At 36.7% G+C, this 14,304-nt stretch overlaps 1 protein-coding gene across 1 annotated transcript in view; it reads left to right on the top strand.

The window, feature by feature from the left end:
* Positions 1-14,304, top strand: part of FAM171B (family with sequence similarity 171 member B) — a 67,040-nt gene that overhangs the window by 41,739 nt on the left and 10,997 nt on the right. Inside the window, exons 4-5 of the mRNA XM_016151158.2 lie at positions 2,717-2,875; positions 6,631-6,801. Coding sequence (XP_016006644.2) covers positions 2,717-2,875; positions 6,631-6,801 — 330 coding nt within the window. The remainder of the gene's footprint in view (positions 1-2,716; positions 2,876-6,630; positions 6,802-14,304) is intronic.

Here is a 14,304-nt window from a genome sequence, read left to right as displayed (position 1 = left end):
AGTATGGTTCTTTAGTGTCTGTGTAGTGGGAATTATTCTCTCTTTTACTATTTTAGCCTCCCAGATGAGAACATTGGACTTTTGGAAATACTAGAAAGAGCTTCTGAACTTCATTCCAAATCATATCTCTCACTGAACTTTAGTGGTTGGTTAAAGTGGAAAAAGGGCTCAGCCCTTTGGGGCTAATTTTCAGGTCACTTCCATTCCTGCCTCTGGCGTTAATCTTGCTGCCTGTGTGGGAAAAGCCTGCACTGGGTAGTTATCTGCCCAGCAGACATGATTGGCCCACTCACATATCCCAAGTGGAAGGACAGGAGAAGCCTAATTTTGGGTCTTTTTCAAGCTGTGTCATCCAGTTTGGCCTTACGAACCAGTTGGATGATGGTTCCATTCTTACCTTGCTTCCTTGCCTCCCCTAACTAGTCCATCACAATAATTTAGTTTTCTATTTACTTCTTTTGTATTAGGGAATTCATATTTAGGACTAAGGCATAATGGAAATAATTGGTAAAGGCAGAGAATTCTCAAAGTAGAATTTATGAGAGTTTTGGTAAAAATAATTGTTTTTGAAAGTTCTCTTCATTCTCAGAAGCTATCTTAGAATTACAAAATCTTATACTATTATTTGCGGAAAAATTAAACAAGGGTTTGGTTAATCTTGGAGTAGTTTACTGAATGAGGCAGTAGAATCTCTTACTTTTGAAATGCTAAGGCATTTGGAGAATTTTGATTCACTGACTTTGCTGATATATGGCAGATTGGGTGGCTGTGAAGTTTTGTATAGAAGGATGAAAAATAAATAGGAACTAGATACATGCAGAAAGAAGCTACATTTTCTGCTGCTGGGGCTTTTGTGACAAAACAGATTCTCCAGTTCCTCTTTAATGTTTTGGTTTTGTTTTGACACATTCCTGTTCCTTACTGACCTCTTCAAACCCCATTTCTGCTAGAATACGTGAAATGGATTTGCACGAACATGTCCATGTGCCACTCCTTTGCCACTATACCAAGCAGTGGTGAGCTCTCGTTTGTCTGAGTAGGACTGCTCAGGCCTTGGAACACATCCATGAGAGCACCGTGAGCCCTTTTGAATTCTCAGATCACTGCCTTTTACATCTTTATTTCCTTGAGAGTTGACCCTTTCAGTGAGGCCAAACAGGAGAGGATGGATGTTTCTGAACACATCCTCACTTGTTAACTTCTGTAAAAAATGTTTCTATTTTTTCCTTCCAAGATTGGATCAGGAAGGTGTTCAGTGTGTATAGTGAACATGTGTGAATACATTTGCGGTAACAGGAGTAGGAGAAGTTGGAGACTTAAGGAATGTACAAAACCTTAGAGAAGCTCAGCTAGACACTTCCTTAGTATACATGTTTTCAGTTGTGTGTGGACTCTAAAAAAACGTTGTAGGTAGTATCTAAGTTATCAGAAGGTATCAGATTGTACTCTCAAATAACTTAACCAACAAGAATAATATATTATAAATGTGTTGTTGTTCTTTATATCCCTTAACTATTTATTTTCCAGGTATTATTTTTCTACCTTCATATATAAAAAGTAAACTCTACAGTGATTTCAAGAATTATCTTACATTCTTTTATCATTTATTGTCATGTAACTCCTTAAAAACTGATACTTCTTTTTTTATCCAAATAATTTTAACTGATTGCCTCTGTCTTTATCAACGATCTTTAAAAAGTCCAAAGCAAAAGCTAATGTCTGATAATTTTCAGTTTTAATGACTTAAGAGTTGCCCCTTGAATTGTTAAATAAGATGTTGATTATAGAAATATCAATATCACCACTGAGTTCTTACTCCATATATTATATTAGAGGATAGTCACTTCAAAGGGATTAATGTGAGATAATATTTATAAACCGAGTGCATGGCATTTGGAAGACTTAGTGCATGTTTCGTTTTCTGATAGAGAACCTGCCCACTTAAATATATGGCTGAATATTAGCAAAGGTGCTTTCTGTTGCAATGTGCTGAAAACCCAAAGGAGACATGTATTTATTGCTCAAATAACTGATAAGTATAGGAGCTGGACCCATTTTAAACACGGCATGATCGGGGCTTTTGTTGAGATCATTGAGAACTAGTTTTCTCTCTCCATTTCTCAATTCTCTTCCTTTTAAATATAGTCTCAAATTTCAAACCAGCTCTCATTTTGGGTCACAAAATGGTTTTTGCTACTCCTGGACATACACCTGACCATATAAAATCTAGTGAGGAAGAAGCAAGTCTTTTTTCCTTACAAAGCCAAGCAAAATTCACATTGCATCTCCTTAACTGGTTGTTACAGGCCCCCATCATTGAACAAATCAATGTTGCCAAGAGAATAATGAAATGCTTTTTATTGGTTTTAACCCATCCTGGCACACACCGTTAACTCCTGTTACAGAAATGAAATGCCAGGTGAACCATATGGGCTAAAAATGGTCAGTATGTGCTTCCCTAGTGTGAAACTCAAAAAAGGGTGAAGAAATCCTGGGCAATGGAATCAAGCAGTCTGGGCTAAAGGAGCCTTGTGTGATCTAAAGAAAGGGAAATTTCTTATTCAGTTCCAAATTTAAAATAATTATATGAGGAAATATTAGTAATGTTTAGAAATAATTACAACTGCTTCCTTTAAGTACAGTGTATTGTGCTTAATCTTACTGTGTTTAATATGGATTTATTTCATCTGTTTGTAATGAGGTTTCCTTTTTCCAGATGCCAAATCTCAACCAAGTGTTCAGTTTTCAAAAGCCTTAATTAAACTACCCGACAACCATCACATTAGCAACGTTACAGGCTATCTTACAGTTCTGCAACAGTTTTTGAAAGTGGACAATTTTCTGTATACATCTGGAATTACTCTCGATAAGTCAGGTATTATCTAATTTTTACATAATGTATGTATAAGAAACAGTACATAAATCCCATCAAATACTGTTATTTAGATATTTGATATTCAGATTTTGGAGGATACATGTCACTATTGAAGCAAATCTAGTTATTAAAATGTTTATAAGCAATTAATTCCCTTTTATCTAATGAAAGAAAGATTATAACAGAGTCCTCTACATACATTATTTCAAATTCATGGAAATTTCATTTGCAGGATACTTTTATCCAAAAGAAGTAAAAAAGGTATTGAAAATAGTCTTAATTATTGTATAACTTTGCAAATTAAATACATTTAAAAATGGAAATTCAATTTAAAGAAGTTTACACATAACTTTTTATAATTTAACCTTTTATTCACTTTTATAAAATTGATCAGAAGTGTTAATAATGGTTATATATAAAATAGTTAAATATAAAACCAATATAAATATAAAATGGTTATATATAACCATTTCTGCATAAATGGTTATATATAAATGGATATATAGATATATAAAAATTATATATAAATGATTATATGTAATGGTTAAATATAAAAAAGTTAATAGATTGGAGTAAGCAATTGTAAATTTTTCTTTTTGTATGTATTTGGTATTCTGTATAAGCAAAATATATCTATGCCAGATTCAGCAGCACCAGTACATTTATATAAGGCTGTCATGACCTCAAGGTTAAGGGAATGATGGAATTTCACGTTTGACAGTACGCCTATGAATAACCCCCATAAGAACTCTACATTCCTTCTGTGTCATTCCATTATGTCTACTGCTTGTTGCAATGTAACTGAAACTCCACTGTTTAGTATCACCTCATACAATCTGTGATTTTGATGGTTTCAGTTGTATCAAATTTTTGGTTTGTTTCATTTAGAAAACAGCCATAAATTAGAGTAATAAGGGTAATTGGATGTTTTGGTTAGATGTTTGTTGTTGTTTTTAACCTGCTGTGGCTGCTGCTATCAGTGCCCTAGCCAGATGAGCCTCACCCTTCTGTTACAGGGCTATGTTTCCTATTGCACACACCAATGACTGGCGGAGGGCATTCCCTGGTAGGGGAAGCAGGCTTGGCCTTCACGTGGGGCAAGCTCTCAACCAATGACAAATAAGAGCACATAAATACTCTAATTTCTTTGCCTTGGCTAGGACAACTCTGAGCCAGATTCTGTCCAGTGAGAATGAGCTGGAGTTGTCACAGGGATAACTTCCTTAATACATCCTATGCTGGCTTTCTGCTTTCTTTCTTCATTATTCCTCTACCCCCTCAGCAGTGCTTATCTCAGGATCTGCTTCTTGAAGGAACCAATCTGAGAAACCTGCCACGATTTTCCAGATGTCAATTATAGGATGCTCAAAACAAAAACATGGACCAGAATGGTGCAAATATACTCCATCACCAATGAAGCTCATGTTTGCACTAGAGGGTTTTTGTGGACAATACTCATTAGATTTAGTGGGAAAGGATCATAATGCTGTGCCCTCCAACATTCACTATCACCTGCTTTTGAGATTATTCAATGTTTCAAGTATTCTGAGAATGCTAACATTTTTAAAGTTCTAGAGCAATGCTATCAAAAGGGAATGTTCTTCTGCTCTAATATGGTAGTCACTAGCTACTTGTGGCTATTGAGTTCTTAAAATTTGACTAGTGCACTGAGGAACTACCCTTCTAATGTCACTTAAATTTAAATTGTGACACACTGTGGGTGGCTACTCTTTTGGAGTGCACAATTCTAGAGTTCTGTGAGTATGAAAGTTTTTTTTTTTTTTAAATAAATTTCCTCCTCCTCATGTCTTTCAATCTTTTTTTTCCCCCCTTGTACCATTCTTCCTTGTTTTTGTTCTTTGAATTGGTCTTAACTCAAGGAGTGGCGTATTAATCTCAGCAGTTTCAGCTGCATTGAGTATCTGACTCATAGAGCTGGGGGGAGTGGGGTTGAGAGCAGTCACTTCAGAAAACCAGCTGGCTTTACTAAATAGTTGATAAAGGAGATTATACCTACTTACGAATTACATACTACTTTCTTTGTGCTTATATTGGAATACTTACTACTATACCAGTCTAACACCATTCATAGGACATTACTTTACTCATCTATGATCTGTGTTTCAGGCAGTTTTTAAGAGATAGATCTTTTATTTCACCGAAACTTTTCAGTAAACCAGTATTTGCCCTGTCTGATAACTGATAACACCAGATGATGTAGTGGCAATAATGAAAATTCCTTTCCATAGCCTCCAAGGTCCCATCTCTCTCTGCCCTCCAGCTCCATGGCCTGCTTTCTCTCTCTCTCCTGCCTGGAAAGCTCTTTTCTGAGGTCTTTGCATGGATGGCAACTTCTCATTTGGCCACAGCTCCAACATCCCCTCTTCAGTGAAGTATCTTTTCTAACTACCCAATTACATTGCCTTTCTAGATTTTCCTTAAATACTGATAAGGTACCTTCTATCATGCATGGAGAAAATACTGACAATAAAAAAAGAAAGGAAAAAAAAGGATTTTTGATAATAATGAGGATTGTGGGAAAAAATATTGCAGGCAATGTAAGAGATCGTGTACTCACTGTATCTTTGGGGCCTAGACAACTGCATGGTGCCAGGAGGAGATGTAAATATTTGTGAAAATATTTGGTAAACAAATGAACAAAACTTTAGCTTTTAAGCCAAAGATTCAGGGGATGTAAATATTTTCTAAATGATCAAAACTCTAGCTTTTAAGCCAAAGATTTAAAAGTTAGCCACAAAGAGTAAATAATATGTAATAAGTATACTTTATTCACTATTTCTAATGTGTAGTAAATTACTTGGAAAATCTAAAATTATCAAATTATTTGTAGAAAATTTATAGTTTTAACATCTATAACCACATTATTTCATTCACTGTAAATATTTTGGTGAATATTATAACTTTGGCATTGCTGATATTTCAAAAACAAAACAAAGACCTCTTTTGCTTTTCCCACTGAGTAATAGAAAAATATAGGTAGCTCCTGATATTTAAGGTATAAGTTATATAATCAAATTTTTAAAACCTTAGGCAAAACAGCATAATGAATTCTTATATTAAACTCCTTTCTGCTAGTTTTCAAGCTTTGAAATCTAAATAATATTGTAATACTAATTTTGAAGGCTAAGTTTATATTCCTTTAAATACAGCATTATTAATCAAATATCTATCAAGGCCTATTAATTCTATCAGCTAACAATATTACATTGTGATTTTGTTTGCTGAAACTATATATTAAAAATTGCATTTTGAATCAGAGTGCTTTTTATATAAGGTAACTTTAAGAAGTACAGCTGAATCTATTGGTTCTAGTACTTGAAACAGATGGTCTTGGAAAAGGAGAAAGATGTTTTAGACCCTTGTCTGCATTGATGATGTGGTATGGCAGAACCTTTACTTGGGTACAATACTGATAAGACGTATTTTTTTTGGTTGTTGGTTTTGTAGGTTTTCAAAGACACTGAATTAGATTCCATTGACCTTAAATCAGATGACTCTGAGTGAATTGATTTTTTGATTTTACATATGTATAGCCTATACTGGTATATAACACATATTTTTAAATTATACTTTAAAAATCCTTAATGAGGATTCAGTATCTATTTGCTATTAAAATGGATAGCTCCGGGTAAAGTAGAAGAACTAGTTATTGTAGGCCTATATTAATTTGCTATTAATATGTAACCACAACCTCTGTCTTATGTAAGATTTTAATAAACTATCTTCTCTTTTAGGTTTTGAAAGCATTGAATTGATTCCTCTTGCTGCAATATGTGTGAAAATATATTCTGGAGGAAAAGAATTAAAGGTGGATGGCTCTATTCAAGTTTCTCTCCCCCTTCTACATACAAATGATGTAAGTGCAGGGGATCACATACCTGCCTGGACATTTGATATGAACACAGGTATGTGAGTTAGGTAAAAATATTCTGAATATTTTTCTTTTGAATGTTTGATCTTAGAAATAAGTTTGTTTGTTTGTTTGTTTTGGGTTTATGGAAGGACAATTGACAATATTTCTATATTTGTAATAGAATAAAATTTAATATGCCTTATTTAAAATATATTAAAATGTATCATTTATATTTGAGTGTTTTATCTTTAGTAGAGCACTAAATAAATGTTAAAATTTTAAGCACTTTGTCAACTACCAAAACTGGACCCACTTTGATTAATATAATACAACTGAGAGGGAAAATGATGCCAATATATTATACTAAAAATAGCATTATTTACTCACATTCCTATGGTTTAATATACCCTAACATTTTGAGCAGAAATATTTTTAAAGTATGTCTGCTTTCATGTTTTTTTTTTTTGATAGGAAATAGAACTTTTATCTAAAAGCTTGGTTTAAGCAATTGAGAAATGTAAAAAGAAAATTGATAACTGTATTATTAAGGGATAGAGTGATTATTTTTTAAAAAGTATTGGGTACCAATTTTGTTCCCTGAGTTTAGCCTCCTAAATGGCTGCTGGAATTACTTTTTCCTCCTCTGCTTCCCTTGGTGGTTTTTGTGTTCCAACATAAATAAGGTGGGAGTCTTAAAGTGAACCCTCCCCTTTCGAGAAAAAAGGAAAAGGCCAGGGGTAGAATTATCTTGGGTGAGTCACAGTGCAGAGCTAGATAGTTACACAGGACTTGATTTCTGTTCTCATCTGTTTCTTCGGTGTTACTTCTTTTCTGGGATAGGATTTCCTTTAGCAAGAAGGTTGTAGGTGATCTAATTTTATACCTGCCCAGGCTGAAATCCAATGGAAAGAGATTCTTTTTCTAGTAGTTATTACACAAGTCCTTAGATTAACTGCAGTTATAAACTGAGTTTGCATCCCCACCTCAGGAACCAGAGGTATTTGCGACCAGTGAGTGAAATGTACAGACTTATTTAGGTCATGTGTTAGAGGTGGGGATAGAGCCCAAAGTTACTCGTGAAGATTGAGATTAGGAAGCAGTCAATCTTCAAAGGAGATTTGGAATAAGATTTCACTGTAACTGGAAAGGTAGGTAGTGTAGACAAAAAAGGGGTTCCATGGAAAGTAACCTCACAGAGTGATGTGATAATAAATCCCAAATCGGGCAGATCATGGTGAGTAGTCATGGCCCAGGCATTTATCATAGTAAAGGTTTATCTTTGCCTTAAACAAGCCCTGTGCATTCTTTCTGTGCATATAGGTTAACACATCTTCAAAAGGCCCTTTCAGACACCCTCCGTAAAGCATGACCATCCTCAAGAGAGCACATAATCTTAACTATCCTCTGTTTTGAGTCACTTCTTACTTTCTCCTACCTCCATGTAATTTTCCTTACATTCCCTCTTAATTTCAAATGCATAAAAGAGGTTGCAAAATCATTATCCTCCAGACCATTGGAGGTATTGCTTCCCAGCATGTCATCAGTTTGGTTCCAATAACTTATACAAATTTTCTGCAGGGTTGGACATTTCTTACATCAACATTGACTTGGCATAGTTATGGCAGGATTCTCACTCAGGAACACCCTTGGGACCCAAACCTGGTTCTAGGACAACCAAGGGCCCATTGTGTTCCACTAGCTCCCTGCTTCACATCTGAGAACTTTGGTGAGTATTCTCTTGAATTCGGGGCCTCCTTGCTTTTAATAGCGGATCATGACTTTATGTAACCTGTTCTTAAAAAATCCTCAAGGTGGACAAGGGTTGAGCTAAACAGGGAAAGAATAAAAATCGGTGGCTACTTTTAATTGGATTGCTTAGTAGGAGTCTGAGTTAAAACCTTTGCTGATTAAGAGACTGAACTCTCTTTAGCAATGAAAGAGAAAGGACACTTGTTTCCCTAACCCAAATAGCCAATGGGGTGACAATAGTTGTTCAGATTCCCAAATATCTTCAAATTCCCCAGATCTGGAATAGTGGAGATGGGTGACATGAGGCGTCCAAGTGCAGTAACACAGATGACCACCGAGAAGCCAGTGGGAGCCCCAGGGAGAGGAGCAGGACACCTCGGAATGGGTTCACTCCCAGAGAGGGGCCTATGCCTTTGAAAACATCGTGGTTCTGGTGGCATCTGCTAAGCTCTTGCTGTCCCTTGCTTGCGTATTCTTAGGTGACTAAGAATTTGGGGTGGAGGGTTTGCTGAGCAGAACTTCCTCTAAGGCATGAAGCAGTCCTATGAGTATATTCACTGCATTTGGCACATCTAGAGATGTGCACATGTGCACGTAAAGGCTGCCTTTCCCTAAAGTTTGTCTAGACTCTGCAGATCTAAAAGTTAACATGGGAAATCATGCCTCTGAGGCCTCCAAGCCCCATGACAGTCTCCCATTTTTTATAACTGAGAGGGCCGAGATGATGAAACTTTGATACTTCTAAATTAATCTTTTGTGTGCACAGTTAGGAATGTCCTGCTGTAAAGTTAGGCAGACTGAATGGAAAACATTTAATTAGTCTCCTGAAGCTTTAACAAAGGATTTAGATAAATAGATCAACCTATGACGTCATTTAGGTGTCAACCCACTTCTTTGAGCTATTAAAAATGGCTGTCCTCATTTTAAAAGGGAGAAGGTAAGCCATTTGGAACTTGACAGACATAAATTGTAAATGCCTCCAAAACAACTCAGATCCAGCTGTTCTCCGTGCATGTCTGTATGTCTACACTATTCTACCTCTGGACGATATCAAAATTAACTTACAGGCAAGCACTTGTAAGGATTGAGTAGTCTAAAATTCTCAGAAATATAGAAACTAACTCAAAATGCTTTTCGAGTTCACGTGATCTGAGACTAATCCTTAGTAAATAAACCTAGTTTAAGTTTGATAAGTCCATGTTAATAATTGACTTTGATGTCTATAAATCTCCAAGCTAAAGAATGCTAATTGCTTACTTCTTAGTTTTTGTTAGAAATTGAGATTGTAAGAGTCAAAATCTCAACATGTGTGGAAATAACTCTGTGGTGTTCCAGAAGGGCCTCTGAAACATCTCAAAATTATCTTAAGGAGAAGGGAGAACATTGTAAAATAAGTGATGGAAAACCTTTTAGGGTGTATCATATGGGTGAACAATGGTTGTAAATTAAACTGTCAGGGATATGAGAAATCTAACATGGCCACTTAGTTTTTTCCCAGCTCCCTGACAAAACCACTCTTTTTTTTTTTTTTTTTTTTTTTTGCTGTTTTTGTATTTCTTCATGCATCATAGTGCATTTAAGCTGGACTTAAATTAGATGAAGGAACTAACTTAAGACAGTCACCTCCACCTACAGTGGATGGCAAAGACTCCTCTAGGATGAGAAGCTGCTAATATCAGAGGTAGACAGTTCGACCAATACATCAACAAGGCCTGTATATCTACAGACTGATGTTGAGCTCAGAATTAATTTTGTCTGTCTGTACCTGGCTGCTAATTGTATTAGTCATAATAATAGCTGTTCTTGTGTTTTTCTGTGTAGCCCCTTTATGATTACTGAACATGCATAAGAAAACTTAATACTCTTTTCATGGCTTATGTAAATTTATACTAGCTGCTACATACAGAAAAATGAGACAGAAGGCAAAACTTGGATCATGATAATTCATAGGATACAAATGATCTGGAGTGGTTTTTTTGTTTGTTTTGGTTCGTTTTGTTGGTTTTTCGTTGTTGTTTTTTGTTTTTTTTGTTTTTGTTTTTTTTTTGTTTTTTTTTGAAATGACAACCATAGACCTGACTGTCTTCAATTTACTTGCCTTTTGGGGGAAAATGTGGCCTCAGCTCACATCCCAAGGTTACAGCACTGACCCTCCCCAATGGTTAACAAGACAACGTCCATACTGAGACTTCCTAGGAATGAGACTTTAGAGTGTTATGAGACCACACTATCCAACCAAAAATATGGTCATCGGTGCATCCTTTGGATGGATTTATGACCAAAAGGGAGAACTGTGGACAAAAAAAAAGAAAAAAAAAAGGGTTCTAAGGAAATTAATTTCACAGAGTGGTGTGATCTTAAATTCCTAATGAGGCAGGTCATGGTGAGTAGTCACAGCCCAGGCATATAACTATTTTAGTAAAAGGTTTATCTTTGCCTCAAGGAAACCATGTCCATTGTTTCTGTGCATCTACGTTAATGCACCTTTGAAGTGCCCCCTTTCAGACCTTTCCTTTTAAAGCATGACCACCCTCAAGAAAGCATGCAATCTTAACTACCCTATAATCCTGTCCCTGTCTTGCTTTTTCTCATCTTCATGTAATCTCCCTTATATTCCCTCAATTTTAAATGTATAAATAGATGGACTACATAGAAAAACCCAAAGAATACTATTATGACCAATATCATTAACAGACAGGTAGATAATTTAACAACTGATTTGAGTCAAACATCAATCGTAGACATACAGGTGGTGATAGAGCTGTCTACCTGTGATGTCAGCAACTTCTCATCCTAGAGGAGTCTTTGCTGTACATTGTAGGTGGAGGTGACTGTCAGAAATGGGTTAGATGTCCATTCATGGTTAGGGACCTGACAAAGGTCCCTTCTGAAGAGGTTGGAGAGTGTCTTTAATTTGAGTTCCTTTCCAGTAAACAAAATCTTCAGGTGGCAGTCAATAATCTTTAAAGTCTTTTCCCCTTGAGAGCTTGCTGTGAAGGGAAAAAGTCATCTATTTGGCATTTTCTTGAAGTGACTCTGCCAAACCTCGGCAATAGGGTAAGATGTCTCCTTTCAATAGCATCAGCTCATAAGTTAGTTCCTTCATCTAATTTAAGTCCAGCTTAAATGCACTATGATGCATGAAGAAATACAAAAACAGCAAAAAAAAAAAAAAAAAAAAAAAAAAAAAGTGGTTTTGCCAGGGAGCTGGGAAAAAACTAAGTGGCCATGTTAGATTTCTCATATCCCTGACAGTTTAATTTACAACCATTGTTCACCCATATGATACACCCTAAAAGGTTTTCCATCACTTATTTTACAATGTTCTCCCTTCTCCTTAAGATAATTTTGAGATGTTTCAGAGGCCCTTCTGGAACACCACAGAGTTATTTCCACACATGTTGAGATTTTGACTCTTACAATCTCAATTTCTAACAAAAACTAAGAAGTAAGCAATTAGCATTCTTTAGCTTGGAGATTTATAGACATCAAAGTCAATTATTAACATGGACTTATCAAACTTAAACTAGGTTTATTTACTAAGGATTAGTCTCAGATCACGTGAACTCGAAAAGCATTTTGAGTTAGTTTCTATATTTCTGAGAATTTTAGACTACTCAATCCTTACAAGTGCTTGCCTGTAAGTTAATTTTGATATCGTCCAGAGGTAGAATAGTGTAGACATACAGACATGCACGGAGAACAGCTGGATCTGAGTTGTTTTGGAGGCATTTACAATTTATGTCTGTCAAGTTCCAAATGGCTTACCTTCTCCCTTTTAAAATGAGGACAGCCATTTTTAATAGCTCAAAGAAGTGGGTTGACACTTAAATGACGTCATAGGTTGATCTATTTATCTAAATCCTTTGTTAAAGCTTCAGGAGACTAATTAAATGTTTTCCATTCAGTCTGCCTAACTTTACAGCAGGACATTCCTAACTGTGCACACAAAAGATTAATTTAGAAGTATCAAAGTTTCATCATCTCGGCCCTCTCAGTTATAAAAAATGGGAGACTGTCATGGGGCTTGGAGGCCTCAGAGGCATGATTTCCCATGTTAACTTTTAGATCTGCAGAGTCTAGACAAACTTTAGGGAAAGGCAGCCTTCACGTGCACATGTGCACATCTCTAGATGTGCCAAATGCAGTGAATATACTCATAGGACTGCTTCACGCCTTAGAGGAAGTTCTGCTCAGCAAACCCTCCACCCCAAATTCTTAGTCACCTAAGAATACGCAAGCAAGGGACAGCAAGAGCTTAGCAGATGCCACCAGAACCACGATGTTTTCAAAGGCATAGGCCCCTCTCTGGGAGTGAACCCATTCCGAGGTGCCCTGCTCCTCTCCCTGGGGCTCCCACTGGCTTCTCGGTGGTCATCTGTGTTACTGCACTTGGACGCCTCATGTCACCCATCTCCACTATTCCAGATCTGGGGAATTTGAAGATATTTGGGAATCTGAACAACTATTGTCACCCCATTGGCTATTTGGGTTAGGGAAACAAGTGTCCTTTCTCTTTCATTGCTAGAGAGAGTTCAGTCTCTTAATCAGCAAAGGTTTTAACTCAGACTCCTACTAAGCAATCCAATTAAAAGTAGCCACCCATTTTTATTCTTTCCCTGTTTAGCTCAACCCTTGTCCACCTTGAGGATTTTTTAAGAACAGCTTACATAAAGTCATGATCTGCTACTTAAAGCAAAGAGGCCCTGAATGCCGAGAAGACTCTCCATAGTTCATCCTATGAGAAGCAGGAAGTGATGGTGCACAATGGGCTGTTGCTTGTACCTAGCACTGGGTTCAGGTCTCCAGGGTGGTCCTGATGAATTTCTTTGGAATCCTGCACTAAGGAAGTGTCAATGAGGGAAAATAAGGTTAAATGAGAGTGAGAGCAAGCAAAGTAGTGATTGAATTACAAGATTACATCCTTTCTTGAGGGTGGTTAGGCCTTCCAGTGGTAACTGGCATTGCAAAGGTGTATTTAATCTAGATGTACGAGAACAATGGACAGAGCTGACTTAAATACCTTTCACTAAAGAAGTTGTAGACCTAAGGAGTAATTATCCACCATGGCCTGTCCAGTTACAAATTTATGATTTAGTACAGCATCTCTTTTTGTCAACAGGGAAAACGTTTTTTATTCTCAACATTCCATTCTGTGCTCATTAATTCACTTCTGATCAGATATACGGGAGTCTGTACCCCTTGCACCAAGCAGTTTTCTGTCAGCAGCTGGGTGCTCTATAAATCAGACACTCTCTGGAGTTAGCATCAGATCCCACAAGTTAAGGGCTTAGTACCCCAAGACTACCCTTCCTCCCAGAGTCCACTTTGTCACCTGTACTTCTTACCAACTGGCTATAAATTGGAAGTTCCCATGACCCTTTCTTCTACTTTGAGTCTTTGCTAGCATAGCTCATAGGAAAACAGTTACTTATCAGATTATTATAAAAGGATATAACTAAGGAACAGCCAGATAGAAAAGATGCATAGGATAAGGTATGGGAGAAGGGGCCTGGAGCTTCCATGCTCTCTCCTGAGTACTCCACCTTCCAGCGTCTCCATGTGTTCACCATCTCTGGTCTCTGAACCCTGGACTTCCGGGATTTTTGTGGAGGCTTCATTATGTAGGTACGATGGATTAATCATGGACTATTGGTGATTACTCTCAAACCACCAGTCCCTATTCCTTTTCTGGAGGTATGTGGTAGGTGGAGCTGAAGGTTCCAATCTCTCAATCATTTGGTTGTTTCCCTGGAAACCAAACCTTTATCTTTAAGGCCTTTTTATTATTTATTATTATGTATGC

The sequence above is a fragment of the Rousettus aegyptiacus genome, unplaced genomic scaffold (genome assembly GCF_014176215.1).
Source record: "Rousettus aegyptiacus isolate mRouAeg1 unplaced genomic scaffold, mRouAeg1.p scaffold_m13_p_2, whole genome shotgun sequence".
Classification (NCBI taxonomy): Eukaryota; Metazoa; Chordata; class Mammalia; order Chiroptera; family Pteropodidae; genus Rousettus; species Rousettus aegyptiacus.
Note: the sequence above shows the minus strand (reverse complement) of the source record. Positions and strands in the feature narration are given on the sequence as shown.